The following is an 11,325-nucleotide window of genomic DNA, read 5'->3' on the forward strand; positions in this document are numbered from 1 at the left end:
TCTCTCTCTCTCTCTTTCCTTCTCCCTCTCTCTCTCTCTCTCAAATCGATAAATAAAAAGTAAAAATATTCGGTTAGAATCGGACTTCCACAGAACCCAGGGTGGAAACTCTCTCCTGTCCCTTCCATCGCCTCTTGTGAAATCGCTTCCTTCCCCTCCCCTTCTCTCTCCCAGCTTCTCTCTCCCAGCTTCTCTCTGCCTCAGCCCTCCTGCCTCTCACGTCCACCCTCCTGCCCTTTCCTTGCACTGCGTGGGGAGGGGCCCGGGGGCCCGGCGCCCCACCCTCCCTGAGCCTTGGTGTCACTGGGGTTGGGATTAGAACCCAGCTTCCAGATCACCTTGAGCCGCCAGCTGGAAGGGGTGGGTGGGCTGCCGGCTGGCTCGGAGAAGAGGGGAGACGGAGACGGCACGGGGTGGGGTCTGTCCCCCAGAGCCTGCCTGGGCCTGTCCCCTGCTCCCCTTCCTCCATGGAGCCGTGAAACTCAATTACATGCCATTAGAGTGAGGAAGCGTTTGTAGGGGATTAGAGGGTGCCCCACCCCGTGTCTTCCTGGTCCCCTTCCCTCAACCAGGAAATGGAATGGGCTGGAAGGAAGAGAGTTAAAAGCTGTGTCAGCTGCCAGTCTGGGGCAGAGGGACAGACGGAAGGAGGGGGACTGGCGGGGAGGCATGACAGGTGGCTGAGAAGCCAGGTGGATAGGGGAGCACTGACTGGCTGGCAGGTGACACGATAGGCAGGTAGGCTGACAGACAGATAACAGAGACACAGGCAGGCTGAACCGGCCACAGCCACATGGAGGACCCCGCAGGCAGAGAGACAAGGTGAGGAGGGGCCGGCAGCCACAGGTGAGGGGGACAACGGGAGACGGGGAGAGAGGGGAAGGGGCATCCCCTGTGCATGGAGCTGACGTGGGAAGGATGAGGAAGGGGGAGGGAGGGAGGGAGGGAGGACAAGGACAGGGCCATTTCTGAGAACCCCCCTCCTTTTCCCAGAACCTGGAGGTGGCCAGCCATGGGGCCCAGCATCCTTGTGCTCCTGTGTGTTATTGGTGAGTTCCCCAAGGGGAAGGAGAGTCCCTCCCTCCCCCACGAGGGGACCCCTGTCTCTCCTTCTCAGCTCTGGCCTCCATTCACCTCCAGCTCCCATCCCAGGGTCCTCTCACCCCTCCCGCATCTTTTCATCCATCTCCCCTCTGTCTCTTCCTGCCACACAGTCTCAGTTCTCTCTCATCTACCTATTATCTATCTATCTATCTATCTATCTATCTATCTATCTATCTATCATCTATCTATCCATCTATCTATCATCTGTGTATCTATCATCTATCTATCATCTATCTATCATCTATGAATCATCTATCTATCTATCATCTATCTGTCATCTATGAATCATCTATCTATCTATCATCTGTCTATCATCTATCATCTATCTATCTATCGTCTATCTATCATTATCTATCTATCTATCTATCTATCTATCTATCATCTATCATCTGTTTATCTATCATCTATCTATCTATCTATCTATCATCTATCTGTCTATCTATCATCTGTCTATCATCTATTTATCAGCATCTCTCTCTGTTTCCCTCTTCCTCTCTGCATCTCTCGGTGTAGCACTGTCTTTTTTTTTTTTTTTTTTTTAAATATATTTTATTGATTTTTCACAGAGAAGAAGGGATAGGGCGAGAAAGTTAGAAACATTGATGAGAGAGAAACATCAACCAGCCGCCTCCTGCACACCTCCTACTGGGGCTGTGCCCGCAACCAAGGCACATGCCCTTGACCGGAATCGAACCCGGGACCTTTGAGTCTGCAGGCTGACGCTCTATCCACTGAGCCAAACCGGTCAGGGCAAGTAGCACTGTCTTTTGCTATCCATCCTTAGGTGTCTCCCTGTGCCTGGCTCTGTCTTCCTCTCGCCTCGTTCTCTTTCTGTGTCTCAGCATCTTCGTGTCTCTCTCTTCCTGTCTCTGACCCACAACCTGTGCGGGTCTCTCACACCCTGTCTCTGGCCCATATCCCCGTCCTCAGGGCTCAGCCACGGGGCCTCAGAGAAGATTTATAATGGCACGGAGTGTGATCCTCACTCGCAGCCTTGGCAGGTGGGGCTGTTTGAAGGTACCAACCTGCGCTGTGGGGGGGTCCTCATTGACCGAAGGTGGGTCCTCACAGCTGCTCACTGCAGTGGCAGGTAAGCCCCCCGCCAACCCCGCCCCCATCTGGCTCCCTTCCTGGAGTGGGCCAAGGAGGGTGATGGGGAGGGAGTGTCAAGGAGAAAGGAGATGGTCTTGCCACAAGAGACCCTGAGGTTAGACAAGGAGTAGGACTTTTTATTTTTATATTTTTAAAAAATATTTTTTTTTATTGCTGTCACAGAGGAAGGGAGAGGGAGAGAGAGATAGAAACATCAATGATGAGAGGGAATCATTGATTGGCTGCCTCCTGCACGCCCCCTACTGGGGATTGAGCCTGCAGCCCAGGCATGTGCCCCCGACCAGAATCGAACCCAGGACTTTTCAGTCCACAGGCCGACGCTCTGTCCACTGAGCCAAACCGGTTAGGGCAGGAGTAGGACTTTTTAAATAATGGGCCTGGGTGGGGCTGGCTGGGGTGCAGGGGGGTGGGGGACAGAGGAGGAGCCTGGAACCTGCCCACCCACCGCCTCTCGTTCCTTCGAGCCCCCTCCCTTCCTAGATGGCATCTGTCACCAGCCCCAGCCATTCCCTGACCGGGCTGGGCCCTGGGCCCACATTTGACCCCAACTCTTTGTGCAGCCTCAGGGATCCACCTGTAAAATGACAGGATTGGGCTTCCTGGGTCTGACCCTCCGCGTTTTATGCAAAAGGGGAGTTTCAGACACACAGAGATGGAGAGATGTGGGGACAGGGGAAAGCATGAGCAGGACAGAGAGCGGCCACACGGTGGACAGCGTGGACAGTCCCGGCAGCCTCCTAGGAGGTGGGGCCAGAGCCGGGAAGAAGTCTGACAGCGGTCCCTTCCCCTGTGGGCCTCACCAGCTAAGAGAATCAGAAGGGGACACAGATGCAGGGACTTGGTGGTGGCGGGGGGGGCGGGGGGCACCGGAGTGATGGAGATAGAGACCAAGAGACTGAGAGACAGCACCTTAGAGAACAAGGGCCAACGAATGAGGGACCAAGATGATGACCTGAGCCGGAGGCAGGAGGGCCTGGGAGTCTGGGGCAGCCCACCTGCTGAGCCACCGTAACCCCTAGCAGGTACTGGGTGCGCCTGGGGGAACACAGCCTCAGCCACCTGGACTGGACGGAACAGATCCGGCGCAGCGGCTTCTCCGTGACCCACCCCAGCTATGAGGGCGCGCAGAGGAGCCACGAGCATGACCTGCGGCTTCTGAGGCTGGGCACCCCTGTCCGCCTGACCCGCAGTGTCCAGCCCCTGGCCCTGCCCACCACCTGTGCAGCAGCTGGCACCGAGTGCCACATCTCCGGCTGGGGCACCACCAACCGACCATGGAGTAAGCCGGCCCTGGGGTCAGGGGTCAAAATGGGCAAAAGTCTGGGTATAGGGTGAGAGGTCACCAGTCACACCATCTCAGGGGAAGGATGGTTAAAGGGTCATCAAACAGCAGGATTGTAGTTTGGGGGTGGAGATCATGGTGGATCGGGCCTTGAGTGTCAAAGTGGTTAAGGGGTTGGGTAAGGAGTCAGAAGTCCTGGGTCAGGGAGGATGTGGTTAAAGGTCAGAGTGCTCTCGGGGATCATCCGACTGGAGCGAAAGTCATATATAAAAATAGGATCAGGTGTTGGTCCACGTCATTGAAGAGCTGAGGTCATGGGACCCATATGTTGCAGAAGCTGGCCACAATCTCAGGATGGGGTCACCGGTCTGGGGTTGGAAGCCATAGGGTGTAGAGTGTGGAGGCAGAGGCTAGGGGTCATGGAGTCAGGGTTCAAATAACCTAGGATCAGAGGTCACCTTGGAAAAGAGACCAGTGATTTAGAGGAAGCACAACTGAGGTTGGAGCATAAGGTGAAGACAAGGAATACAGGGTCAGGAGACAGAAGACATGAGGTCCAGTCGGGATCAAAGGATGATAAGACTGAAGGTCCAAGGTCACACAGTAGCTGAAACGAGAGGAGGAGGCCAAGTCCGGATTCATGGTATCTGAGATTGGAGGGGACACGGAGGGAGAGTTATGACACTCAAAGTTAGAGGTTAAAGGTCCGGGAACTGGGCCAGTGGGCTGGGGTCAAGGCTCATGATGACATCAAGTCATACATCTAAAGTTTGGAGGTTTGAGGATTGTAGTGGAGGTCACAGGGAGGGGACGGGGCATAGTTTTGGACTGAGCTTCCTTGAGAGGAGGGATGTGGAGCGCTCGGGGGGAACCGGCAGCATCCATCTTCCACCCCCAGGCCCATTCCCAGACAAGCTGCAGTGCCTCAACATCTCCATCGTCTCCAGCGCCATCTGCAGAGCCGTATTCCCCGGGAGAATCACGGACAACATGGTGTGTGCGGGCGGCAACATGGGAAAGGATGCCTGCCAGGTGAGCAGGTGCAGGCGATGCATGGCCACCCGGGACAGGGAGCAGGGGGCGGAGGAGGGGGACATGGGGAGGGTGAGTCAGGGAAAGGGGGTGGGGGAGAAAGATGAGGTCAGAAAGAAGGGGTGGCACAGCACAAGGGAGGGGCACAGAACAGGAGGAAGAGCCAGGGAATGGAGGACAGAGAGAGGGAGGGTGGGCAGAGAGAAGAGAGGGAGATGGGGGAGAGTAAAGGAGCAGCTGGTATGTGGGGCGCTCAGGTAGGTAACCTACTCCCTCTCCAGTTCTGAGTCTTCCCCACACCGTCCTCCAGTTGATACCGGCCCAGGTGAGAGATTCCGGGATGGAGGCAGGAAAGGGGGTTGGCGAGCTCTCAGCCTCACATTCTGCTTACCTTGCCCTCTTGGGTCCTCCAGAGAGGAGGCCTGCCCCACCCTACTGGCCAGGGCCCCAGTCTACTGCCCTGGGCCCCAGCCTACTGGCCTTCAGAGAACTCTTTATGGAGTCCCGCCCTCCTTTGCTGCGATTGGTTGTTGGTGCCCGTGCTCTCTTCCCTCATTGGTCAGGGCCCCTGCCATTGATCTTGAGGGAACTCTCTACCCTTTGTGGAGACCCGCCCACCTTCCCTGAGTCTGGCGCCTGGGAACAGTGTGTTCTCTGTTGTTCAGTCATGGCTGTTGTCCCTCCGGCGCTGGGCTGTGCTCTTTCTCTGACGACCAGGTTTGGATCCACTGTCCTCAAGGCCCAGACATGGGTTGGGGAGAGGACAACGGCAACAGGATTTCTCCCCTATTCAGGCCTTGCTCCTTTCCCCCGTTTTCCTTCCAGGGTGACTCTGGCGGCCCCCTGGTGTGCGGAGGAGTCCTTCAGGGTCTGGTGTCCTGGGGGTCCGTGGGGCCTTGCGGCCAAGAAGGCATCCCGGGGGTCTACACCAACATTTGCAAATATGTGGACTGGATCCTGGGGGTCATCAGGAACAACTGACGGCTCCTTCTACCTCCACCCCCTCCTCGGCTTGGGGGCCACTCTGACCCCCGGGGGCAACACCCCCTCCATCGTCAACCCCAGCTCTCACTCTTCTTGGTCTGGGTCTGGGACATCTTCCCAGAACTCCAACTCCAGCCAGCCCCCTTCTAAGACCCACGGTTCAGGGAGGAAGGAGTGTGGGACCATTTGGAATAAATATAACTCGCCAAGGGGTGGTGTCTGTCTGTCTATCTGTCTGGTATCCCCGTGCTGGATGAGAATGGAGGGAGGGCTCATTCGTTCCCCTCCTCACTGGTGTAGAAATAGGGATCTCAGATGGGGAGAGTTTTCCCACAGGAATGGAGTAGAAAAAGTTACTTATAACAATAAAAATAAGGGACCTGTTTCTTCATCGGACACAACAGGAACAGGAACCAAGCCCTTATAAGCTTTTCAAAGGCTCATACGCATAAGGACCTGAAAGGGGGGTGGGGGGGTGGGAATTAACTGGTTGCAAAATACCCAACGACAACTGTGAAATCAAAATTCGTGACCATTTAATTAAATGCCCATAAAATGTAACATCCCCCCAACCAGCCAATGGCAACTTGCTTCTGCTGGAGTCGAGCACACATTCTATTATTATTTTTTTAAATATATTTTAATGATTTTTTACAGAGAGGAAGGGAGAGGGAGAGAGAGTTAGAAACATCCATGAGAGAGAAACATCCATCAGCTGCCTCCTGCACACCCCCTACTGGGGATGGGCCCGCAACCAAGGTACATGCCCCTGACCGGAATCGAACCAGGGACCTTTCAGTCCGCAGGCCGACGCTCTATCCACTGAGCCAAGCCGGTGAGGGTCATACGTCCTATTATTTAATGATTGAACGTGGCCTGTGGGTTTGTTTTCGTGCTGACGATGACGGAGGGTGGGGTGCAGGCAGCCGTGGAAGGCCAGAGGACCCAGCCTATGTCTTCGAATTGTCCTGCCCAGCCCCTTGGGGTCTGTCCTCACTGCCTCTCCAGGAGGTGCAGGGAGAACTTGTCCGCAGTGACTGGAAGAGGAATTTGAGGTGTGATCACGACAGCCGTGGGAACATGGGGCTGAGAACCTTCTGTCCTTGGCTCTCTTGAACTCCTCATCCCAACCCCCCAAGGCAGGGCTGTCCCCCTCTCCTCCACACACACACACACACACACACACACACACACACGCCCCTCCAGGTCACAGATGAAGAAACTGAGCCTCACTGGGGTGGAGTCCCCTGTCCCACGTCACCGGGCTAGCCAGAGGCAGAGCCGAGGTCTGGGGCCAGGGCTGGCTGCTGGCAGAACCCAGGCCTACCTGGCAATCCTGCTCCGCATCTGGTTAGAGGAGAGAGGAGGGCATGACAGGAAGCAGATCTGCCCGATAACAAGCCCAAAGACGTCGGGATTGTCACTCGGCTCTGCAGACCAGGAAATCGAGGTGGCTCAGATCTGGGAAAGCATGGGACCCAGGTCACACAGCCAGTAAGTGCCACAGCTGGATGCCCAGGCCCCTGGGGGGTTCCCCACCGACTCAGACTGGGGGCGGGGGGCAGAGGGAAGGGTGGGCAGAGGAGCCCTCATTTCCCATTCTCGGGCCTTGACTCCCACAGGCCCCGACCTGCCTCCCCCACCCTGCTGTCCTGCCCCTGCGCCTGGCAACAGCCCCACCTCTGGGACGCCCCAGTTCCCCCTTTCCTTGGAATGGAGAAGGGAGGGGCCCAAACGAGGCCAGGGGCCCACCTGGGCTCGAGGGGTGGGGAGGGAGGGGCAGGCAAAGAGGAGATGAGGTAGAAGAGGGTTAAGAGGGAGAGAAAGGGAAAGAGGGGCAGAGGGAGGGAAGGAGGGAGGCAGAGACAGGCTCCAAGAAGGACAGAGCCTGTGAGGAGAGCCTGGGAGATGCAAACAGGGACAGAGGGAGACAGAAAGGCACAGACACAGAGAAACGACACGCACGCAGAATTACGGAGAGGCGGCCGGCGGCGACAGAGGAGGGGAGAGACTCGGAGTGACAGGGCAGGATGCAGACAGGCAGGTGGATGGACCGGCCGGAGAAACCCTGAGCAGCAGAGAGAAGAGGGGTTTGGAGAGGTGACAGAGACGGGCAGGCGGGCGGCAGCGTCGCCCAGGCCCTGCAACTGTCTGGGTAGGGCCCCCCCACACACCCCGCCCCCAAGGCAATAAGGCAGGGCTGGGAGGCCCAGTCATCTGGGCCACCCCACTCCGACTGCCTGCCTGGTGCCTCGCGCTCCGACCCAGCCTGCCCCAGCCTGTCACAACTGCCACCACCACCACCACCGTGGGTCCCGGGAGCCCCAGCTCCAGAGCCTGTGAGTCTGGGAGGGAAAAGAAGCCCCCAGCATCCAGGTGGTACCAGACAGAGAGCACCAGGCTCCTGGTCTAGGCACTATTTCTCCCTCTGCTCTGTCCTAGGCTTGGGGGGTGGGGCGGAGTGGGGACTCTCTGCTTCTCTTTCTGCCTCTCCAACCGGCCACCGCCAACCTCAGTGACTTCTGGCCCAGCCTCCGTCCCTGAGTCCAGCCCTCCACCTCTGCCCCTGTTGGCCAGGGCAGCTGAGGACACAGGCTCTTCCTGTGACCAGCCCCTCCCAGCTCGGTCCAGTGCCCTTCCAAGGGGTTGGGGTGCAGCAGGGCAGGGTCCCAAACACCATCCCTGGCCGAGGCCCCCCCTGCACTCCCAGAAAAGCCCGTGAAGGGCCCATGTCCCCCTGGGGGGAGGGGGTTCTGAATGGTGCCAGGTCCCTTTCCCCTCCTGCCCCGAGCTCTTGGGGTCGGCCAGCTCTCAGGTGGGCAAGGAGAAAACATGCTCCAAAGGGAACCTCGGGGGTTCAGAGGTCGACGTGAAACCAGGCAAAGCCTCCCCCGGCCGCCAGCAGCTTCTATCTGAGATCTGGTCCCTCCAAGGCCACCTCCAAAGATTCATGTCAAGGTCGGGGGTGCTGTGAGGACAGAACGAGGGGATTCTTCTAGCCCTGCTGTTTCTCCCTGGGGACAGTCAGAGCAGGCGAGGGAGAGGGGAAGGACAGGAACCAGCCCACAGTCCCCCATGTGCCCCCTCCTTGCTTCCAGAAGCACCTGGGGCCAGCCCTCCTCCCCCCCGCGCCAGGCCATGACGATTCTGCAATTACTCATGCTTGCTCTGGTGACAGGTACGGTGGGCGATGGGGAAGGGCAGGGGCCTCCCTCTCAAACCTCCAGCGCCCCCCAACCCTCCGTGTCTAGAATAACCCAGAGGGCATCCGAATGGGTCTATGAGCCAGAATGAGGCCTTGGTTGCAGCAGGTGTCACCCCTTTAGATGCTAGAATGGGGAGAGGTCCAGTAGGGCCCCAGGGCAGGAGCCAGGGCCTCCGGGCTGGAGTGAGAGGCAAAGAGCTCAGGACAGTGGCTATTGGCCAATCGCCATGTCAATCATTCAATGCCCGGCTTGTCCATACAGTGCATCCCAGCGGGACACCAGGCAGGGGGGCCCAGACACCCCCCCTCCCTCTCTCCTGGGAGTCCTCTCATGCCTGAGCCCCCTCTTTTGCCCCCACCCCCTCCAGGGCATGTAGGGGGAGAGACGAGGATCATCAAGGGGTACGAGTGTTCTCCTCATTCCCAGCCCTGGCAGGTGGTTCTGTTCCAGAAGACACGTCTGCTCTGTGGGGCAACCCTCGTCGCCCCCAAATGGCTCCTGACAGCGGCTCACTGCCTCAAGCCGTGGGTGCGGGGGCTGGGGCGGGGCTGGGAGGGGGCTGGAGGTGGAGATTTGCATGGAGAGGGGCTTGGTGATGGGGAGAATGTGCATGGGGTGAGAAAGGTGGGGTGGAGATGGGTACAGAAGTGAGGCTGAGTTGGTGTTGGTGATGGGGAGCCACTGGGGATTGAGGCGGGAGGGATGGACGACGTTGGGACTGGGATGGGGTTGGGTATGGGGCTGGGTGCTGGGTGGGGATATAGTTTGGAAGGGGGTTTCGATGGGACCCAGGGGTGAGGTTGGAAGTGGAGGTGTGGTCCTTCATTCCCTCAAGGTGCACTCATGTCTCCCCCCACCCCGCCTCCCAACCCCGTGCCTCTGGCCCCACCTCCCGTCTCTCCTTCTCCTTCCATCTCTGACCACCTCAGCCAATACAAAGTCCACCTGGGGATGCACAGCCTGCAGCGACAGGATGGCTGGGAGCAGACCCGAAGGGCCACTGAGTCCTTCCCCCACCCGGACTTCAACAACAGCGTCCCCAACAAGGACCACCGCAATGACATCATGCTGGTGAAGATGGCGTCACCGGCCGTCATCACCTGGGCCGTGCGCCCCCTCAAGCTGTCGTCGCGCTGCGTCGCCCCGGGCACCCGCTGCCGCATCTCCGGCTGGGGCACCACGTCCAGCCCCCAGTGTAGGAGCTCCACGGGGGAGGGGGGGGTGCGCAGTGGGGGCGGGGTGGTCGCGACTGAGGAACGCGGGAGACCAGAAGAACCTTCCCAAATGAGTCCTAGTGATCAAAGAGGGGGCTACCTTTTGGTGTCAGTGGTGGGATCAGGTGAAAGGAGACGTGGGCAGTCAGGGCCGGGGGTGGGTGGAGACAGGCGTTTGGGGCCTTAGACTCCAACGGAGGTGCAGTCCCAGACCCACACTTGCTGCCCTAGGACCGTAGGCAAGCAGCCTCACCTCTGTCAACCTTGGTTTTCTCTATACAATGAGAACCCTCACACCCACCTACCCACCAGGCTGGATTAGAGGTCCCACGAAGGAGTTACGGCTGGCTGTCAGTGAGCGCAGGGACTGGGTTCAGAGCAAGCCGTGCAGTGCGGGGCACAGAGCCAGGAGGCTCTCATGTTCCACACCCCTTCCTGCCATTTCCACAGTGCACCTGCCCCACAACTTGCGATGTGCCAACATCACCATCATTGATCACAAGGAGTGTGAGAACGCCTACCCGGGCAACATCACAGACACCATGGTGTGCGCCAGCGTGCGGGAGGAAGGCAAGGACTCGTGCCAGGTCAGAGGGCAGGGCCTGGGTCTCCAACCTCCGTCGTGTCTTCATCGACACCCACCACCCCCACCTCTTCCCTAACAGCACACCCAGCACCTTCCCCTCTCCCAGTCTCATCCCACCTCTACCCCCACCCCTCCACCCCCTACCCATGCCATCTGCTGCCCTAAATCCATCTCCATCTCTGATTCCCTATGCCCATGCCAACCATCCCCAAATTCGTTTTCTTTTTCTTTAAATATGTTTTTATTGATTTCAGAGAGGAAGGGAGGGAGGGAGAGAGAGAGAGAGAGAGAGAGAGAGAGAAACATCAATGATGAGAGAGAACCATGGATGGACTGTGTCCTGCTCACCCCCCACTGGGGATTGAGCCCACAACCTGGGCATGTGCCCTTGACCGGGAATCGAACCGTGACCTCCTGGTTCATAGATGGACGCTCAACCACTGAGCCATGCCGGTTGGGCCCCAACTTCATTTTCAACACTAACCCCCATCTTTGTTCTTACCCATAACTCCAGCCTCATCCCCAATCCCCTCCTCTGTCTCCAACACACAAATCCCACATCCCCACCTCTCCCTGACCCCACGCCCAGCACCTTCCCCTCCCTCAAGGCCTCTCATTCCCGCTGATGGGTTTTCTCTCTCCGGTCCCCAGGGTGACTCTGGAGGCCCTCTGGTCTGCAATGGGTCTCTCCAAGGCATCATCTCCTGGGGTCAGGACCCGTGTGCCATCAGCAGAAAGCCCGGCGTCTACACAAAGGTCTGCAAATACGTGGACTGGATTCACGAGACGATGAAGAACAACTAG

General features: G+C 58.1%; 2 protein-coding genes across 3 annotated transcripts; both read left to right on the forward strand.

Moving 5' to 3' along the window:
• Nucleotides 1–793: 793 nt before the first annotated feature.
• On the forward strand, nt 794–5,512 carry KLK12 (kallikrein related peptidase 12; the record flags this gene model as incomplete). Its single annotated transcript, XM_080646076.1, has 6 exons — nt 794–822; nt 994–1,049; nt 2,035–2,194; nt 3,237–3,496; nt 4,398–4,531; nt 5,357–5,512. The coding sequence occupies 6 exons, from the start codon at nt 794–796 to the stop codon at nt 5,510–5,512; spliced, it is 795 nt and encodes a 264-aa protein (XP_080502202.1).
• A 3,141-nt stretch (nt 5,513–8,653) lies between these two features.
• KLK11 (kallikrein related peptidase 11) lies at nt 8,654–11,325 on the forward strand (the record flags this gene model as incomplete). Of its 2 annotated transcripts, none has more annotated exons than XM_080644706.1 (5): nt 8,654–8,693; nt 9,089–9,249; nt 9,592–9,916; nt 10,386–10,522; nt 11,173–11,325. In XM_080644706.1, the coding sequence occupies 5 exons, from the start codon at nt 8,654–8,656 to the stop codon at nt 11,323–11,325; spliced, it is 816 nt and encodes a 271-aa protein (XP_080500832.1). The 2 variants fall into 2 exon arrangements, with proteins under 2 accessions (XP_080500832.1, XP_080500833.1); XM_080644707.1 differs by having other exon boundaries at nt 9,089–9,245; nt 9,651–9,916.

The sequence above is a fragment of the Plecotus auritus genome (assembly GCF_963455305.1).
Source record: "Plecotus auritus genome assembly, chromosome: 10".
Classification (NCBI taxonomy): Eukaryota; Metazoa; Chordata; class Mammalia; order Chiroptera; family Vespertilionidae; genus Plecotus; species Plecotus auritus.